This window comes from Lytechinus variegatus, chromosome 8, assembly GCF_018143015.1.
Source record: "Lytechinus variegatus isolate NC3 chromosome 8, Lvar_3.0, whole genome shotgun sequence".
NCBI lineage: Eukaryota > Metazoa > Echinodermata > Echinoidea > Temnopleuroida > Toxopneustidae > Lytechinus > Lytechinus variegatus.
This window is the reverse complement of record NC_054747.1, coordinates 6801437-6818089: the sequence shown is the minus strand read 5'-3', so window position 1 is coordinate 6818089 and position 16653 is coordinate 6801437. Positions and strand designations below refer to the sequence as shown.

At 37.6% G+C, this 16653-nt stretch overlaps 2 protein-coding genes across 3 annotated transcripts in view; one reads left to right on the top strand and one right to left on the bottom strand.

Moving 5' to 3' along the window:
• The window catches only part of LOC121419904 (RNA-binding protein 42-like), a 30364-nt gene extending 14040 nt beyond the window's left edge, over nt 1–16324 (bottom strand). Inside the window, exon 1 of one of the 2 annotated variants that reach the window (XM_041614387.1) lies at nt 16190–16324. In XM_041614387.1, coding sequence (XP_041470321.1) covers nt 16190–16242 — 53 coding nt within the window. In that variant the 5' untranslated portion in view covers nt 16243–16324. Of the gene's footprint in view, nt 1–4908; nt 5050–16189 lie in introns of those variants that run through there. The other variant, XM_041614388.1, reaches the window with a different exon arrangement.
• A 143-nt stretch (nt 16325–16467) lies between these two features.
• The window catches only part of LOC121419903 (activating signal cointegrator 1 complex subunit 2-like), a 41990-nt gene continuing 41804 nt past the window's right edge, over nt 16468–16653 (top strand). Inside the window, exon 1 of the mRNA XM_041614385.1 lies at nt 16468–16578. The gene's annotated coding sequence lies outside the window, so the exon portion shown is untranslated. The remainder of the gene's footprint in view (nt 16579–16653) is intronic.

Here is a 16653-nt window from a genome sequence, read left to right as displayed (position 1 = left end):
TACTTTCAGCCTGGACCACCCCTTTAATAGTATCTTTGTTACAAATACAATCAAACTTTTCCAACATGTCAACAGAAAACACTCATTTTTTCTGCCAAAACTTAACCCTAATACTCCCGGGGGGGGGGCCATAATGGCCCCCCCTCAACAATTTTCGCGATATATCTGCTGCGCGAAATTTTTTCACCTCGCAGCTCACTGACTTTTTACATTCAAGTCTCGCGCAAATTTTGAGACCAAAGTTGTGAAGCCCGGGTACACGGTTACGACATTACGCAACATTATGCAAGTGCATGTCAGACCCAAAATTGCTCATAAACGTGATTTCATGTACAAATTCAATGCAAATTGCGTATTTAGCCAAAATTCATAAATGTATCATTATTTCTACTTTTACTGATTAAACTTAATTAATTTTGCCTTGTTTATGATCAGAATTATGTCTGGAACAATTTCCATTGAAAAAACAATAAAAAACAAAAAGTAAAAAAACAAAGAAATACATAAGAAATTCATAAAACAATAAAATACATCAGAAATTTATTTCCAAACCAAAGTTTTTTTGAATTACGATTGTTAAGAATGCTACAAAGAAAATTTTTACCAAAAATTAGCATTCTAGGAGCTTTATTTAGTGAATTAGAGCAAAAAGTATGATTTATGCATAAATTAGCGTAATTAATTCATATAAAATAAAATCTCATTATTTTGGAAAATTTACCATACAGCCTTGTAGATTACATCGCACACTACCAGCGTGCAAATTATTGCGTCGCTCGCGCGATCAGCGGCCGAGATCTTAAGGGGGGGCCATAATGGCCCCCCCCCCCCCCGGGCATGACAAGAATCAAAATACCCCGGGAGATTCAGGGTTAAATCTGGTATTGATCAGTTGATAGCATTAGTCGTCAGGACAGCCATGCACAATGCCCACCATAATCTAACCCAGGGAGCTCACCGTGCATTTACACATACTCACGGGACTAGGGTAGATTGTGGTCACAATAACTTGAAAATTGTGAAAACAGAAATTATGCACTTACCACCAGCGTTCTCGCCAGTGTATAACACGCATGGTGCAAACACCATGCGTGCGGAAATGGAGACCAAGTGGAACCATGCGTAAAATTTCAGCGACATGCGTGGCGACATGCGTGGAAAAATTAAATGGAAATATTCAGAAAAAAATAATACACTCCATGAACTCATCTTAGTGATATCAACTTCATTTATCGGGTTGCGCCGAAGTCCCACCAACTTAAGACCACTTACAGGCCTACTACGGCTAGGAAAGTGGCAAGGCGCCCAGCTATAGCTCGCGGCTGCTATTGCGGGCATATGACGGCACGGTACGGTCGTTCCGTTGCCTATTCCCCCGTCTGCCCCGCACATCACACCGGCTATGCTCCATGACCTACCGGTAGCTGCGCTTACTGATATGATGGGAGTGGAACTTGGAATAAATGCATTGATACAAGGAACATGTACTTGTACTGTGTTTGTCATTTATCCCGCCCTCTATACACACAATGAACGAATAGCAAAGGAGTTGTACTGTGTTTGTCATTTTATCCCGCCCTCTCTGCACACAATGAACGAATAGCAAAGGAGTTTGAGAACTGTGCGTGACCGCTATGGTGCATGGATGTTAGGCCTGCGCCTGGGACGATTGTCATTTTTACCATTCAATTATTTCCTGAAAAAATAATCGAATGATTCGATTGTTCGTCGGGAATCAGGTCTTTTAAGTCACAATAGTTGACCTACTTTATGGTGAAATCTCCATCAAAGTCACATGTTTAGAATAAATGAAAGTAGGACCTTTTTCCCCTTCTCCATGATATTTATATCAAAAGAAACTACATGAAATGAGATTAAAACTTTCAGTTTATTGTTCCAATGAAAATCCTTCCTAAATCCATGCTGGTACTCTGGTATTATGCATGCATCCCTCCAAGTGCCACACCCCTGCATATGAATGAATCAGCCCAGATCAGCCAGTCCAAAGCCCAAAGATGTAAACAACTCATTCATGAACTATTCTTTGAGACTGACCCCAGGTGGAGCATTTCTTGAACAATTTCATCCCTTGCCCACACCATGTCCCCGCCCCCACTTGTGGCACTGCCCACGATTCTACACATGTATTTCCAAAAAATATTTTGCAAAATATTTAATTTGAAATACCTTTTAAAATTACGATTTTTTTATCATTTGAACCTACATGTATAACTGGGTCTATTTTTGGAGACTAGTCGAGAAAGTACCGGTGAAGACGGGCGCATGTTGGAATGTAGTTTTCATTGTGTGAGGGGGATAGAAAAAAGGTTGCATTATTGTTTTGAAACATGAAAGGAATTCTCCGGCTCTCACCCTTATCTTTCTCTCTCCCTCACACACACACAGATGGGGGAGGGGTCAATTTATTTCTGAAGTCATGACCTCTCCTGATAAGGGAACCACTGCCTTCTTTGTTTCCCCAAAAGTTTCATTGGCTATCCGAAGGTCCAATCAGCTCAAGTGAGCTTGGTTGTGTGTTTTCTTATTGTTTTGTGCACGCAGACAATGAACTCATTTTGTGTATCTGAAGTCATGACCTCTCCTGATAAGGGAACCACTGCCTTCTTCTTTGTTTCCCCAAAAGTTTCATTGGCTATCCGAAGGTCCAATCAGCTCAAGTGAGCTTGGTTGTGTGTTTTCTTATTGTTTTGTGCACGCAGACAATGAACTCATTTTGTGTATCGAGGGCAAGGTTGGGTGGGATTAAAAAAAATTTGGAGCGCTTTCATGTTGGTGTGTAACCGTGAATGTAATACAATCATTGATTATTTTTGAAAAATTATCTCGGTAACATAATTTTTAAACCTGTATGAAGTGTCATCATTGTTTTCTTGTCATTTTGTTATTACTTGGGTATTCGAGTTCTCCCAATGTCATAATCGGGATCTGCCGAACATTCGATTTGTGTAAATTTTGCTAATCATTGGTGATTGGCGGCATGCCAATCGAACCATTCGATCAATCGATGTTTACTCCCAGGCCCAGCATTTATGTGCATTTGCAGAGGCGTCGATCCTGGGGGGGCAGGGGGGGCGATCGCCCCACCAATGAAAATATTGGGGGGCAAACATATCATTTTGCCCCCCCAATAATTCCGGATATGGCAAAAAAAAACAAGAATGTAATGTTCAGCAAGCGAGAATGAGATACACAACTCGTTCTTTATTTAAAATCGTGCTCAAAATGGCCGTTTTTCTGATTGAAATATAAAAATTTTCAGCTCGCGCTTCGCGCTCGCATCATTTCTGTAGCAAAACCCCATAATTTTCATGATTAAATAGGTGAATGCAAATGTCCCGTTTTCACTTTAAAGTCTCAAAAGAACTCCTGCTTCGAGTTGCATTCATCTCTTCTTGGATATGTATCTTGTTCTTTATCAAAAACGTCCATTAAATTGTTATTTTTTCAGATCGCGCTTCGCGCTCGCATCTATTCTTCTTTAGATACAAATCTTTATCATTGATACCAAAAATGCTTAGAATATCAAGCTTTCAGGTCAGAATATAAAGAAATTTTAGCTCACTCTCGGCACTCGTACTATCTGTGTAGTGAGATATGTATCCTCCTCATGAGTTACTACAAACAGTTCTAAACAGGCACGCTTTTCCTGTCAGTATACTAAGAAAAAAAATCACCTCGCGCTTCGCGCTCACATTAATTTGTTGGTGAGATACGTGTCTATGTCTCATGAGCCATATATATATATATATATATATGTGTGTGTGTGTGTGTGTGTGTGTGTGTGTGTGTGTGTGAGGGTGTGTATGTGTATGTATGTGTGTGTGTGTGTGTGTGTGTGTATGTATGTGTGGGTGTCTTGTACGATCCAGCGCCTTTGGAACGTTAATAATTTTGCCCCCCCAATCTGAAAAATGGATCGACGCCCCTGTGCATTTGTGTGGGCTTAAAAATATGCCACAATGGGGCTTCCTTGGCGTCTCTATTTGATGAAAAGGCCGTCGCTCCCGCACCCACCCCCCGGGAGTGGCAGCACAAGTCCCCGACATGGGTGAATTTTTTTCTGGCGAGAACGCTGCTTACCACGATTATATGGATGAAGGTCTATCGTGTGGCAGTATCCTGACATCGAAGCACAGACTGGAACCTCACAACACGAAAAGTTCTGTCGCGGTAGCTCTCCTTCTTTCAAAATTAAAAACAAAATGGCCGATCGAGACCGAGGCTATCAGAGCTACCAAGTCTCACGCATTATGCATGAGACTCAAGCATTTTGGACTCTAAAATCCCCTAAAATCTGTCTCACGCAACTATCACAGCCTATCCCCATATACATTGTACACAATGTCAGTGATCTCACTCAGATTCACAGAAAATCTCACGCATAGCTGGTCTTTGAACTTGGCATCTCTGGGCTATAGCACTAGCGCATATAGACTTGGTCAAATTTGGGCATGTGCCCTACACCCTCGGTACCGGTCTCAATCCGCCATTTTGCTGTGAATTCTGAAAGAAGAGGAGGTATCGCAACAGAACTTTTCGTTTCTTGAGGTTCCAGTCTGTGCCCCGATGTCAGGATGCTGTCACACGATAGACCTTCATCCATATAATCGTGGTAAGTGCATAATATCTGTTTTCACAATTTTATTTCCAATTTTTATTGTGACCACAATCTACCCTAGTCCTTGACAGCTGGCTGTAAAAATATGAATTATAAAAATATGAATTCAATAGTAGTAATTATCTCCCATTTTGTTCTTTAGAATATTTCCTAACATTTTGTACTAGAAATTTATGAAACTAAGCTTGTAAATTTTTCCAAATGACTTTCTAAAATTGATCGTCCAGACACACAACCTGTCCAGACACACAAGAACTAGGTATACATACCCAACGAATAGATTATTCTCTCTGAATCAAAGTACCACAAAGTCCTGCCCCTCCGAACTGGAAAGTGTTGTACATTTTGTTGGAGAATGCCTAGACCAAAAGCTTCAGTCTCTGTATTTTGGTGGTTCCGCTGAACTACGTTGGCTCCACTCACCATACATAGACTGAAGAGCTTAGGGGGCCGTGGCTACAGACAACGTATAGACTAAGGTGAACTAGCGTTTTATAGATCGCGATTTAAAACTTTTTTTTGAGCGAAATTTACAGTTTCATGGTTTCCATTATCAGGGAAATATAAATAACTTAAGTAATTGCATACCTTGGACCGGAGTTATTGAAAAAATCCACTGGATGATTGAGAAATCTGTCATCTAAGACATTTTCACCTGACCTGACAGTTTTTCTTGCAAGTTGCCATCTTGAATGACGTCATAATCGTTATTAACTTAATCAATGTCTCGATATATCGTGATTATAACTAGTATCGTTTGTCTTCGTGTAGTGTATCGTATCGTATTATTGTATTCGTATATTGCCTTGTAGGTGTGCTGGTGGAATGCAATATCGATATCACATTCGTAAATTGTTGACGCCCTCTCCGTTCGTTTGTAAATATTTCATAGTTTGGCTGCCATTTTGATCATTTTTGCTGTGTTCTACCCAACTAAACATCGGTAAAGTATAATTTTCATGCATTTTCATCTATATCGTTTAAAATATTTTAATGTTGAATTAGATATTTTTAGTTTGTAGTTTATATATCCTTAGAGTGTAACTTCGATGTGTATTACACCAAAGTTTGGACTCTGGATTGACAAAAGTGCAGGTGTTATATGCGAGCCCACACGGACACTTTACCGTTGGTGAATGAGGATTACAGTAAAATGTCAGAAATTGTTGAATAAATCCCCAGAAACGACGATTATTCCTGTCTAGAGAATGCCCACTCATCCTACGAATGAGGTTATAATATAACCTCGTTCTCGGATGTATGCTTTCCAATTGTGCAAATATACATGTCTAATTTCCCCCCATCTGTCATTCAAAGTATTACGAACTTGTGCAATTTTATAAATGTGATACTTAGCCCAACATGTTTACACAAGAAGATAATTCTTACTGACCTTACAACATTAAAAAAATGAATAAAAACTCACCGAAATTTATGCATGATGGCGATTGATCCTCTGCGTTGCTGCTAAGGTGTTCAACAGTGAAAAATCAAAAAAGAAAAAAAATCTCACGAAACCAGAGAGGTTTATCCACACGTTTGGACAAAACTCAGCTTGTGATGCATTCTGGTAAGGAAGTCTCGATAGCCTCTATCAAGACAAATTGGTTATCTTGTTTTGTCTCGATATTTAAAGAGTAAAACAGTGTAAGTGACATTATTTCCTGAGGATATATAAATTAATCATCATAGGTCCTTTCACCATACAATATATAGTTTATTAAAGAAGGAAGTACGCTGATGGTGCTACAACTATTCATTCGAGGCGGAAGCATCAAAATAGGGGGGGGGGGGGTCTTACACCCTCTTACTGCATGAAGTCTGAAGTATATTTAGTTTTATTCTTATAACAATATTATATTATCAAATAAGGCTTAAGTTAATGATAGCGAGTGCGCCAATCGCGAGATTTTTTCCCTTAGATTTTAACCTAAAACGGAACATTCTATAGAATTTTTGTAATCATACAAATGATTGTATACTTGTCTTGTCTTCCCATTGTTGCCCACAATCATAAAAGTTGATTATATGGGGAACCTTTTTCACGACCTCTGCTTTCTCAAGGTTTCTTCCACACTTTTAAGTTACATACATGCATTTTGCTACTTTCACGAATGTATTGTTTTTTATGTAATTATTGTATCCTTTCCATGATGTTGAGATGAAAATATGTACATGTATATGCTTTTATTTAGGAAATAAATGAAATGAAATGAAAAAGGAAGATCAGTCCGTCATCACTTCTTGCTAACACTCAACATATTTGTATCTTGCTAATGTTGCGAGCGCAGATGGGCAAGGTGAATTTTATATATATATATATATATATATATATATATATATATATATATATATATATATATATACAGCGCGTCCCAGAAAAAACGAAACCAAGATTTAGCGATCATTTATCATTACTTAATCATAAAAAATAAAATAGACGAATGACCTACCAATTTAAAGCTTAGAATCTCCTCTTTCATCTGATATTACTTAGATTATTTCTCATTCCTGCATGAGTGAGCAAATACAATTTGAAGAAAGGATATCAAAAACTCATTTGGCGGGGGGGTATCTGGGTTTCAAAAAGAAAACCACATTTCTGAAAAGTTCAATATCTCCTCTTTCATTTGATACCTAAATTACAGAAAATGGTCAAGAAATAACAAAGTTCTGGTCATTTGAATTAAGGCTTGAATTTCAATAATTTCGTAAATTGAAGAGGTTCTCCAGGCTGGCTTTCAAACTCACTCGACACTCCGTTTTGTTGACGATCAGCCGTGCATTAAATCTTTTGTTCACCATGCGAAAGCTTCTGTGGGAAACCTGTGAAAACACGTTTATCTCATGAAATTATGGAAATACAAGCCTTATTTCAAATGACCAGAACTTTTTTATTTCTTGACAATTTTCTGTAATTGAGGTACCAAATTAAAGAGCAGATATTGAATTTTTCGGAAATGTGGTTTTCGTTTTGAAACCCAGATACCCCCCGCCAAATGAGTTTTTGGTATCCTTTCTTCGAATTGTTTTTGCTCACTCATGCATGAATAAGAAATAACCTAAGTAATATCAGATGAAAGAGGAGATTCGAAGCTTTAAATTGGTAGGTCATTTGTCTATTCTATTTATGATTAAGTTATGATAAATGATCGCTAAATCTCGGTTTCGTTCATTCTGGGACGCACTGTATAAGCATCTTGGTTTTCCACGTATTGGCAATAAAAAGACACCAGAAATGCGAAACAAATTCACGAGTAATGCAGTTTTTGCAATGCCAAGAATAAAAGAACTTAATTGTTGGCATTGCAAAAACTGCATTACTCGTGAATTTGTTTCGCATTTCTGATATAATAGTCTTTTCACTACTGACAGTGGCGTTACAGACAGGACAGGGGACAGCCCCCCCCCCCCTCCTGTGACGGATTTGGCCCAGAAAAAAATGGAAAAGGGGAAAAGGAGAAAAGAAAAAGAATAAGAAAAAGAACTTGAGGGGGGGCAAGAAAGGAAAATGGAAATGGTAAAAGAGAAAAGTAGATGAAGACAAAGTGGAAAGAATATACAAAAAGTCAAACGCAAGGAAAGAGTGAAAAGAAAGGAAAATAGAACTTAATGTGAGAAACTCATCCCGAAACGCTAATAAATGAGTGAGAAAGGGGAAAGAATTAAGAGATAGCAAAATGGAATCTATGATAAAAAAAAAAGAGAAACGAGAAATAATGGTAGAATGCATGGAAAGGCTATAGGATACGACCAAGAAATAAAAAAAAAACAATTGTAAAGAAAGAAAAGGAAAAGTGTAATATATTATACTATGTTCTATTACTATTTAAGATTTACATGACAAGGGAACAAAATTTTCTTGATGTTGAATTTTACTAAAAAAATATTTGCCGCACTCGAAAGGCTGTGTCCCTTCTGGATTTTTTCCCTTTGCTTTCAAATTTCTCTGGAATGATTTATTCTCAATGTTAGTTTAACAAGTGGAATGCCTCTGGCCGTCTCACCTGCATCACGCGGTTCAATATAGCAGCAGTGCTGACTTTGAAAACTACTCTAACTCACACAAGATACATGGTTACTCTTATGTCCACTTTTTATGAACTAGACCAATAAACTTACAGAGATATGATGGTTATTCAACAAAAAACCCCAACATGGCCAAAGTTCATTGACCTAACATGACCTTTGACCTTGATCATGTGACCTGAAACTCGCACAGGATGTTCAGTGATACTTGACTACTCTTATGTACAAGTTTCATGAATCAGATCCATAAACTTTCAAAGTTATGATGGTAATTCAACAGATACACCCAATTCGGCCAAAGTTCATTGTCCTTTGACCTTGGTCATGTGACCTGAAATGCGCACAGGGTGTCCAGTGATACTTGATTACTCTAATGTCCAAGTTTAACGAACTAGACCATAAACTTTCAAAGTTATGATGGTAATTCAACAGATACCCCCGATTCGGCCAAAGTTCACTGACCCTAAATGACCTTTGACCTTGGTCATGTGACATGAAACTCATGCAGGATGTTCAGTGATACTTGATTAACCTTATGTCCAAGTTTCATGAACTAGGTCCATATATTTTCTAAGTTATGATGACATTTCAAAAACTTAACCTCAGGTTAAGATTTTGATGTTGATTCCTCCAACATGGTCTAAGTTCATTGACCCTAAATGACCTTTGACCTTGGTCATGTGACATGAAACTCTAATAGGATGTTCAGTAATACTTGATTAACCTTATGGCTAAGTTTCATGAACTAGGTCCATATACTTTCTAAGTTATGATGTCATTTAAAAAACTTAACCTCAGGTTAAGATTTGATGTTGACGCCGCCGCCGTCGGAAAAGCGGCGCCTATAGTCTCACTCTGCTATGCAGGTGAGACAAAAACCTTTTTTTTTTGGGGGGGGGGCTTTGCATATTTAATTCACCGCCCCCATTCAAAAAATAGTTCCCAGGGCCCTGTCAATTATAGCCAGGATTTTTCTGGAAATAAGGTTCAAATATTTGACTCAAATCCCCTCCATTTGGATGCAATATTTTTTTTTTGCTTGTATTTTCTTTCTGACGAGAATCGCTCCTTCCTTCCTTTCCTCCATTCTTTTTTCTTTCTTTCTTCCTCAGTCTTTTCTTTTCTTTTTTAGGGAGAACTATTCCCTCTACCTAAAATTCAGGGGGATTTGTCCCCTCTCGCCCCCCCCCCCCCCCCGCTTCCTTGACCTGTGACAAAAATATAATTCTGACGTAAAAAATTTAGTGTCAGGTGATAAAAAGACTACCTTCGCGAGAACAAGCTTCGGAAACGGGTATTGATCTCATAAGCTTTCTTCTATTCAGCACAAGAGGGCGTTACGGCACTCTACATAGGATTCTATGTACAGAGGGGAATAAAGAAGAATTTCCCGACAATTTTACACGATTCCGAAAGCAGAATTGGAAGAAAGGATACTATTTCTTGGATGTGGAGTTGCAACAGAGCTACAGTTACACCAAAATCTTCGTTTGGTTCCCGACAATCATTGGTAAGTCCAACTCTTTTACTCTTTTCTTCATAAGTTAAAAAATTGCCAGGAAGCAGGCCTAAACACCGCACAGTCCCATCCCCTACCTTTTGCTGTATGGCGAATGGTCGGGATGACGAGTGAGAATGCCCAGCGTTTCACACACAGGAAAACACTTCTAGTTCTAAACTTAAAAGAAGACGAGGAACTGCAGTATTTTTCTGTGCATTTCAATGATCAAGAACCTCAACAATTTACCGCTTCCGTCCTCATGGTCCTGTTTCTACCCGACGTCGAATTAGCAGATTCCTCCAGAAACGACCTCAACCTACGACGAGTATACCCAGTTGTTGTGTGTCCGGACGATCAATTTTAGAAAGTCATTTGGAAAAATTTACAAGCGAAGTTTTATCAATTTTTAGTGCAAAATGTTAGGAAATATTAATATAAAGAACAAAATAGAAGATGATTACGGTACGGTACTACTTCCATTGAATTTGTATTTTTAGTGTAATCCAAAGACGAAAAAGAAGGCTTCAAAAATGTAAAGTGTCCGGACACCCGACCCCCATCTTGTCTACTCTTAAATTTCTTGCATAAGATTCACCTCTCTTGGTCTACCTTACTCTCACGTCAAAATATGTAACGCTATTAGGATCTCCGAATACAGCGGAGGAAGGATACAGAAGAGAACAAGTGACTGACACTAGTAGTGACAGGAGATCTAACGTTAGATCTACCGGTACCGTACGCTGCCCAATCGTCGCTCAGTTTACGTATTTTCCTTTATGTTTCATTCAATTAGCTACGATACCCTTACTTCTATATGTCATCTGAAAGAAAAATACTTTAAGATCGTTTGATAGGATAATGATTATATGTCTTTAAAGCACCGCTGTGTAATTCGCCATTTTCGTCACCCCTTGCGCCTGCCACATTGCCGCTCACCACTGCCCTAACCCCGCTCACTTAGCGCGCGCATTCATATAGAAGGCCTGACTTATTCTTTTTTCTACCTTTTTTACTTGCACTTCTGAGTGAAAAAGTGTGTAATTTTGTTGTGATTGAATATATTATTGACAAGTTTTATAGTACAATACACTGTATAAAATGTTCCTTTCACCAAGTGCAATTATTTTTACTGTATTTGTTGCTTTTTTTTACTGATCTACGCCTAAATCATTTTTTTTTATCCTTCAAACTATATTCCGTATTTTTTTATGAAATATATCTAAAAAAAAAACTTTCCCGACAATTTTTTCACTGATTACAAATTGTCTAATTATATGAATATGATTCTAATCTATTCATTAATTTTATGAGTGTATAATTATTATCTATCTATTTATTTCGGAAATGAAAAGTTAAAAAGTATATGAAATTCAGTGGAACATAATTGTAGGCTACAACATATCAGAGTATTGAGCACCCACTGGACTGACAGGATCACATAAATTACTGTAGTCAATAAAGACCATTTGACCCTGTCCAGTTCTTACATAAAATCGGAAGCGGATAAAAAGAGTCAGCATGAACAAAAAGCTTTTTAACAATATATATAATAGAATATAGTCAAGTTAACTTATTATTGATAATTTACATCTTATAAATAAAACGCTATAAAGCTCTTTTAGCACATTCACCATTCAAAGAAATCAACTTGAGTCCCCCCCCCTCCCCATTTCGTCCCTTCCGCTCATTGCCCCCTGATGCTGTTTACCATTGATTTCCATTATTTTTTTACTATTAGAAATATGATTATTTGCATTCTCCTTCAGGTTCTAATTCCAATTTGTTGCTTTTACACTGTCTTGACTCATTATTTACAAGTATTCGTGTATCCTATTTTTTTGTTTACTTTTCGTTTACTCTTTTTTTTTAATAATTATTTCCCTACTTTTTCTTGTGGTATTGATATTTTATGGGACTCTCACTGCATATTCTTAATTTGGAGCCGGCTTCAACCAACTTGCTTTGCTTTTACGTTTAGCTCCCTCATATCCACATTTTCTTTCTTTATTTTATTACCAATTACAAAAATACATTTAGTACTTTTTTATATTGTTGTATTATATATTTTTACGATATTTTGCTTATCTATGAAAACTTTTATTGTATAATATTATTGTTTGTATTGAATTGTTGATTTTTTTTAAATGTGAAATGTTGATGTGAATAAACCTTGAACACTGAAGTCCGATAATAAATAAATAAATATATATATTTTTTCCATTTTGGGGGGGGGATTTCCTAATACTGACTTTCATTAAAAAAAGCTCATCTTGAAAAACAACAATAAATATTTAATCAACTCGCTTGTTTAAGTTCACATTCGAACTCCCGTCAATGTAGATAATCGGAGAGAGCAAAAGACACTCAAGAAAATTCGATTTGTTCAAAATATATTGGTCAATTTAAATTATAAAAAAAAGGAAATCTCCAGAAACATGACAAAGTTTCATTTATTCAAATCAATCAGGAAACTACTGACCGAGTTGGCTTCTATAGGCCTATTAGCGGAAACTTTTTCTTATGTTCATTTAAATTCTTTATTTTATTTATATGAATCAAATAGGCCTACAGATAATGGGCCTATAACATGAAATATACGTATCATTAGGCTCATAAGCTATCACAAAGGCCTAATTGCACATCTCTTTGATGTGACGTGTATCAAATCCTTGTTTAATTCCAATTAATTTCATACTCAGAGTAAGTAATCATAATCATCAAAATATGAATAGGCCACATAAAAACAGCATAACGATCGATAATATAGCCTTTATAGACTTGCAGGGGCCGCGGAACCAGGGAGGGGCTTCATCCCGAACAAAACAAAACTATCCCTATCAATGTCTCTAAGTTGTCTGTACGTCGTTATGCAGTCTTTAATAAGAGTTGAAATTGATATACATCGAAGTCTCATTTTTTAGCAATTGATGACCCTACGATTCGTTATAGAGCAAGATAATTTTGGTAAAACCTTTTCCAAAACACTTTGGGCCCGGGCAATGATTACAATTGAATCTCGAGATACCTCTGGTGAACAGTGTTGAAATAATTGAAAAATTCTTTTGATTATCCTTCAACATTTCTGTAAACGTCAGCTTATCTGCCTGCTCCATGATAAATCGTTGACGACCGAGGGGCTTTTATTTGCCGTCACCCTCAGCTAAAGGAAAAGCGGAAGAGAGAGGGGAGAAAAAAATGAAGGAGAAGTGAGAGAGGAAAATGTAAGAGTATAAAGAAGACAAAATTGCTGCGTCGCAAGGAAGACAACAACGGAAGGGATATCAATGGAGGCCGGAATAGGAAAATAATAAAATGAAAAAAAAATAATAGGAAGGAAAATAAAAGGAAGGAAGACAGGACGAAAATGAAAGTTGGGGGACCGACAAATACATTTCATTTAGAACAAAATAACTATTCAGCTCGCGCTTCGCGCCCGCATTGCCCTTTTTCGTTTCATTATTCATGTCTTGTTTTCAAGTCATTCTCGGTTTGCAAGTTAAAACATCGGTGCTTAAAATGTCTCGTTTTTTCGCTGAATACTCTCGTTGTGAATTTTGTTCATGACTGAATTTATATGAAACTCGATCTCTTTTTTTTTAAAGACTTACTTTATTATTCACGTATATGCAGTTATAATCTGCCCTAGCTAGGCCTATACTGAATTATGACCTGAAATAAATTCAGACATTCCTACATTGTTTACATTTGATATTGATCTCATATATAAGATTCACGAGTTGAATTAGTAGAGTAATCAGGTGTTACCATGGCAACTTACCATTACCATGCATTCAAATGAACTTATCCATGCAGAACACTCTGTTGTGTTCGAAATTTAATTTAAATGAGTTGGTCGAATGTAGATTTTTGCATTTTCCACCATTCATCTTTTCCCACCATAATGTTGATTTATGATGACAATTCAATAAATGCCCCCAACGTACAGGGCCAAAGTTCATTGACCTTAAATTACCTTTGACCGTGGCATGACCGGAACTCACTATAGGATTTTCACTGACTCCCTTATTTCTAGTAAGTTTCATGATAGCTATAGAAATCAATAGGCCTACTACAAACTAATGAATTTGAAAACCTTATTCTGTTTTAAGATTTCAATGTTTATGACGCCGCGCTCGCGTCGACGTCGGAAAAAGCGGCGCCCTGTCTATGCAGACATTAAGAAAATTGTATTTTTCTGCGAGAAAGATAAGCCGTTACCATGGCAATGGATCTTTTGCAACTAATACTTTGATGGCTTGATAGGCATAGCCTATATCTAGAAATTGATTTTGGAAGGCTCAGAATGATGATTGGACCATTTAAATATTGACAGGGGAATATACCATATAGGCTCAATATGTTATTTGTTAAACATATTAATCCGTTGCCATGGCAACGGCGGAAGGAGGCATGCATAAAATTGGCAACAAGCGGATTGGTTCAGCACCCTCAAAATACAGGAAATGACACAAAAATATCAGATTTTAAAGAAATGTCTACTTGAAAAATATGACGATTCCGTTTAAATATATAGGCCCTATACTCTAATCATGATTTTCATTAGACAGGAATAACCGTCGTTTCTGGGGATTTATTCAACAATTTCTGACATTTTACTGTAATCCCCATTCACCGACGGTAAAGTGTCCGTGTGGGCTCCCATTTGTTATAACACCAGCACCTTTGTCCGACCAGAGTCCAAAGTTTGAGGTTCTATAACACATCGAGGTTACAATCTAAGGATATAAAAAATACAAATTCAAAATAGTTAATTATTCTATTTTAACATTCTTTAAACAATATAGATGAAAATGCATGAAAATTATACTTTACCGATGTTTAGTTGGGTACGACACAGGAAAACAGGTCAAAATGGCAGCCAAACTATGAAATATTTACAAACGAACGGAGAGGGCGTCAACAATGTACGAATGTGATATCGATATTGCATTCCACCAGCACACCTACAAGGCAATAATACGCTACGATACACTCACGAAGACAAACGATAATAGTTATAATCGCGATATATCGAGACAATAACGATAATAATGACGTCATTCAAGATGGCAACTTGCAAGATAAACCGTCAGGTCAGGAGAAAATGACTTAGATGACAGTTTTCTCAATCATCCGGTGGATTTTTTTTTTTCAATAAATCCGGTCCAAGGTATGCAATTACTTAAATTATTTGTATTTTCCTGAATGTATATCATTAAATTTCGCTCAAAAAACAGTTTTAAATCGCGATCAATAAAACGCCAGTTTACTATGCGTTGTCTGTAGCCACGGACCCCCAACCACTTCAGTCTATGTATGGTGAGTGGAGCCAACGCAGTTCAGCGGAACAACCAAAATACAGAGACTGAAGCTTTTGGTCTAGATTTTCATATGCAATCAGGGTGAGCGGAGTTAGGGCAGGCTTCTATTTCAACTCAAGGTATGCCCTCGCTAATTCATTCACACAGCAAATATTCATTCCTTAGAATTTGTCATGTTGACATATCTAGGACCTCTCTCACCTGCGAATCACACATTTTCATTCATCATATAAAAATAGAACAATTTTCACGTGTTTTTAGGAGTTTTTAAAGTGATTGAAAAAACCTTAATCTGGTGCAGTTTCGGTGCAATTGATCGAAGTTCAAACAGTTATCAAGTAGGGCCTACCGGTACTTTACACTTTAGTTTAACGCAATATTTCGCGATGATTCATGAAGGGATTAATTTTATTTTTCCACACTTTGTTTTTTCGGCATTTCATGTAATGGTCTCCTCTTGGGTGCTTAATCATGCGAGTATACAAAACAATAAGGAATTTGAGACGAATTTAAAATGATAATCAAAATAAGCAGCGTGCGCATCACGCTTGTGAGGTCGAGGGTGAGCGAGAATTGGGCAGCGTACGGAAAAACTCTATAGGCTAATTAAACTCTAGGCCTATAGGCTAATTAAAATGGAACTTCAGGCATATGCCTGGTGGATTTTAATCACCAATATGTCAATGATATCATACAAACCTGCTCATTTCTTCCTCGATGGACTTCATCTTGCCTCCTCCGTTGGACGACATGTTGTCTATAAATAAAGACAAGAAAATTATGAGGTGAATTTCAGCGGTGGCGAGGAAAATTGTGCAACTCACGTCACTCTCCGTGACGTGACAGCTCGCAATGAATATTACAGTACAATGGTCGTGCGTGAACAATCGAGGGAGCTAGCGCAGCTAGCGCTAGCCATGCCAGCGCTCGCCCCTCTGACTCTGAGCTTGCGCTCTAGGGCGAGCGCTAGCTTCCGCGGTATACCGTACCGTACCGGTACTCGTCTGAGCCGAACAGTCTGGAGCCGGCGGCCGGAGCTGAGGTGACTGAAATTGTGAAAACAACGCAATAGCAATTCTGTGTATATCGTAAGTTCCCTTGCCTAGGCTCGGCTAAATTACAATTACTCGTGTCACTCGTTAGCAGATTATACGGTACCGTAC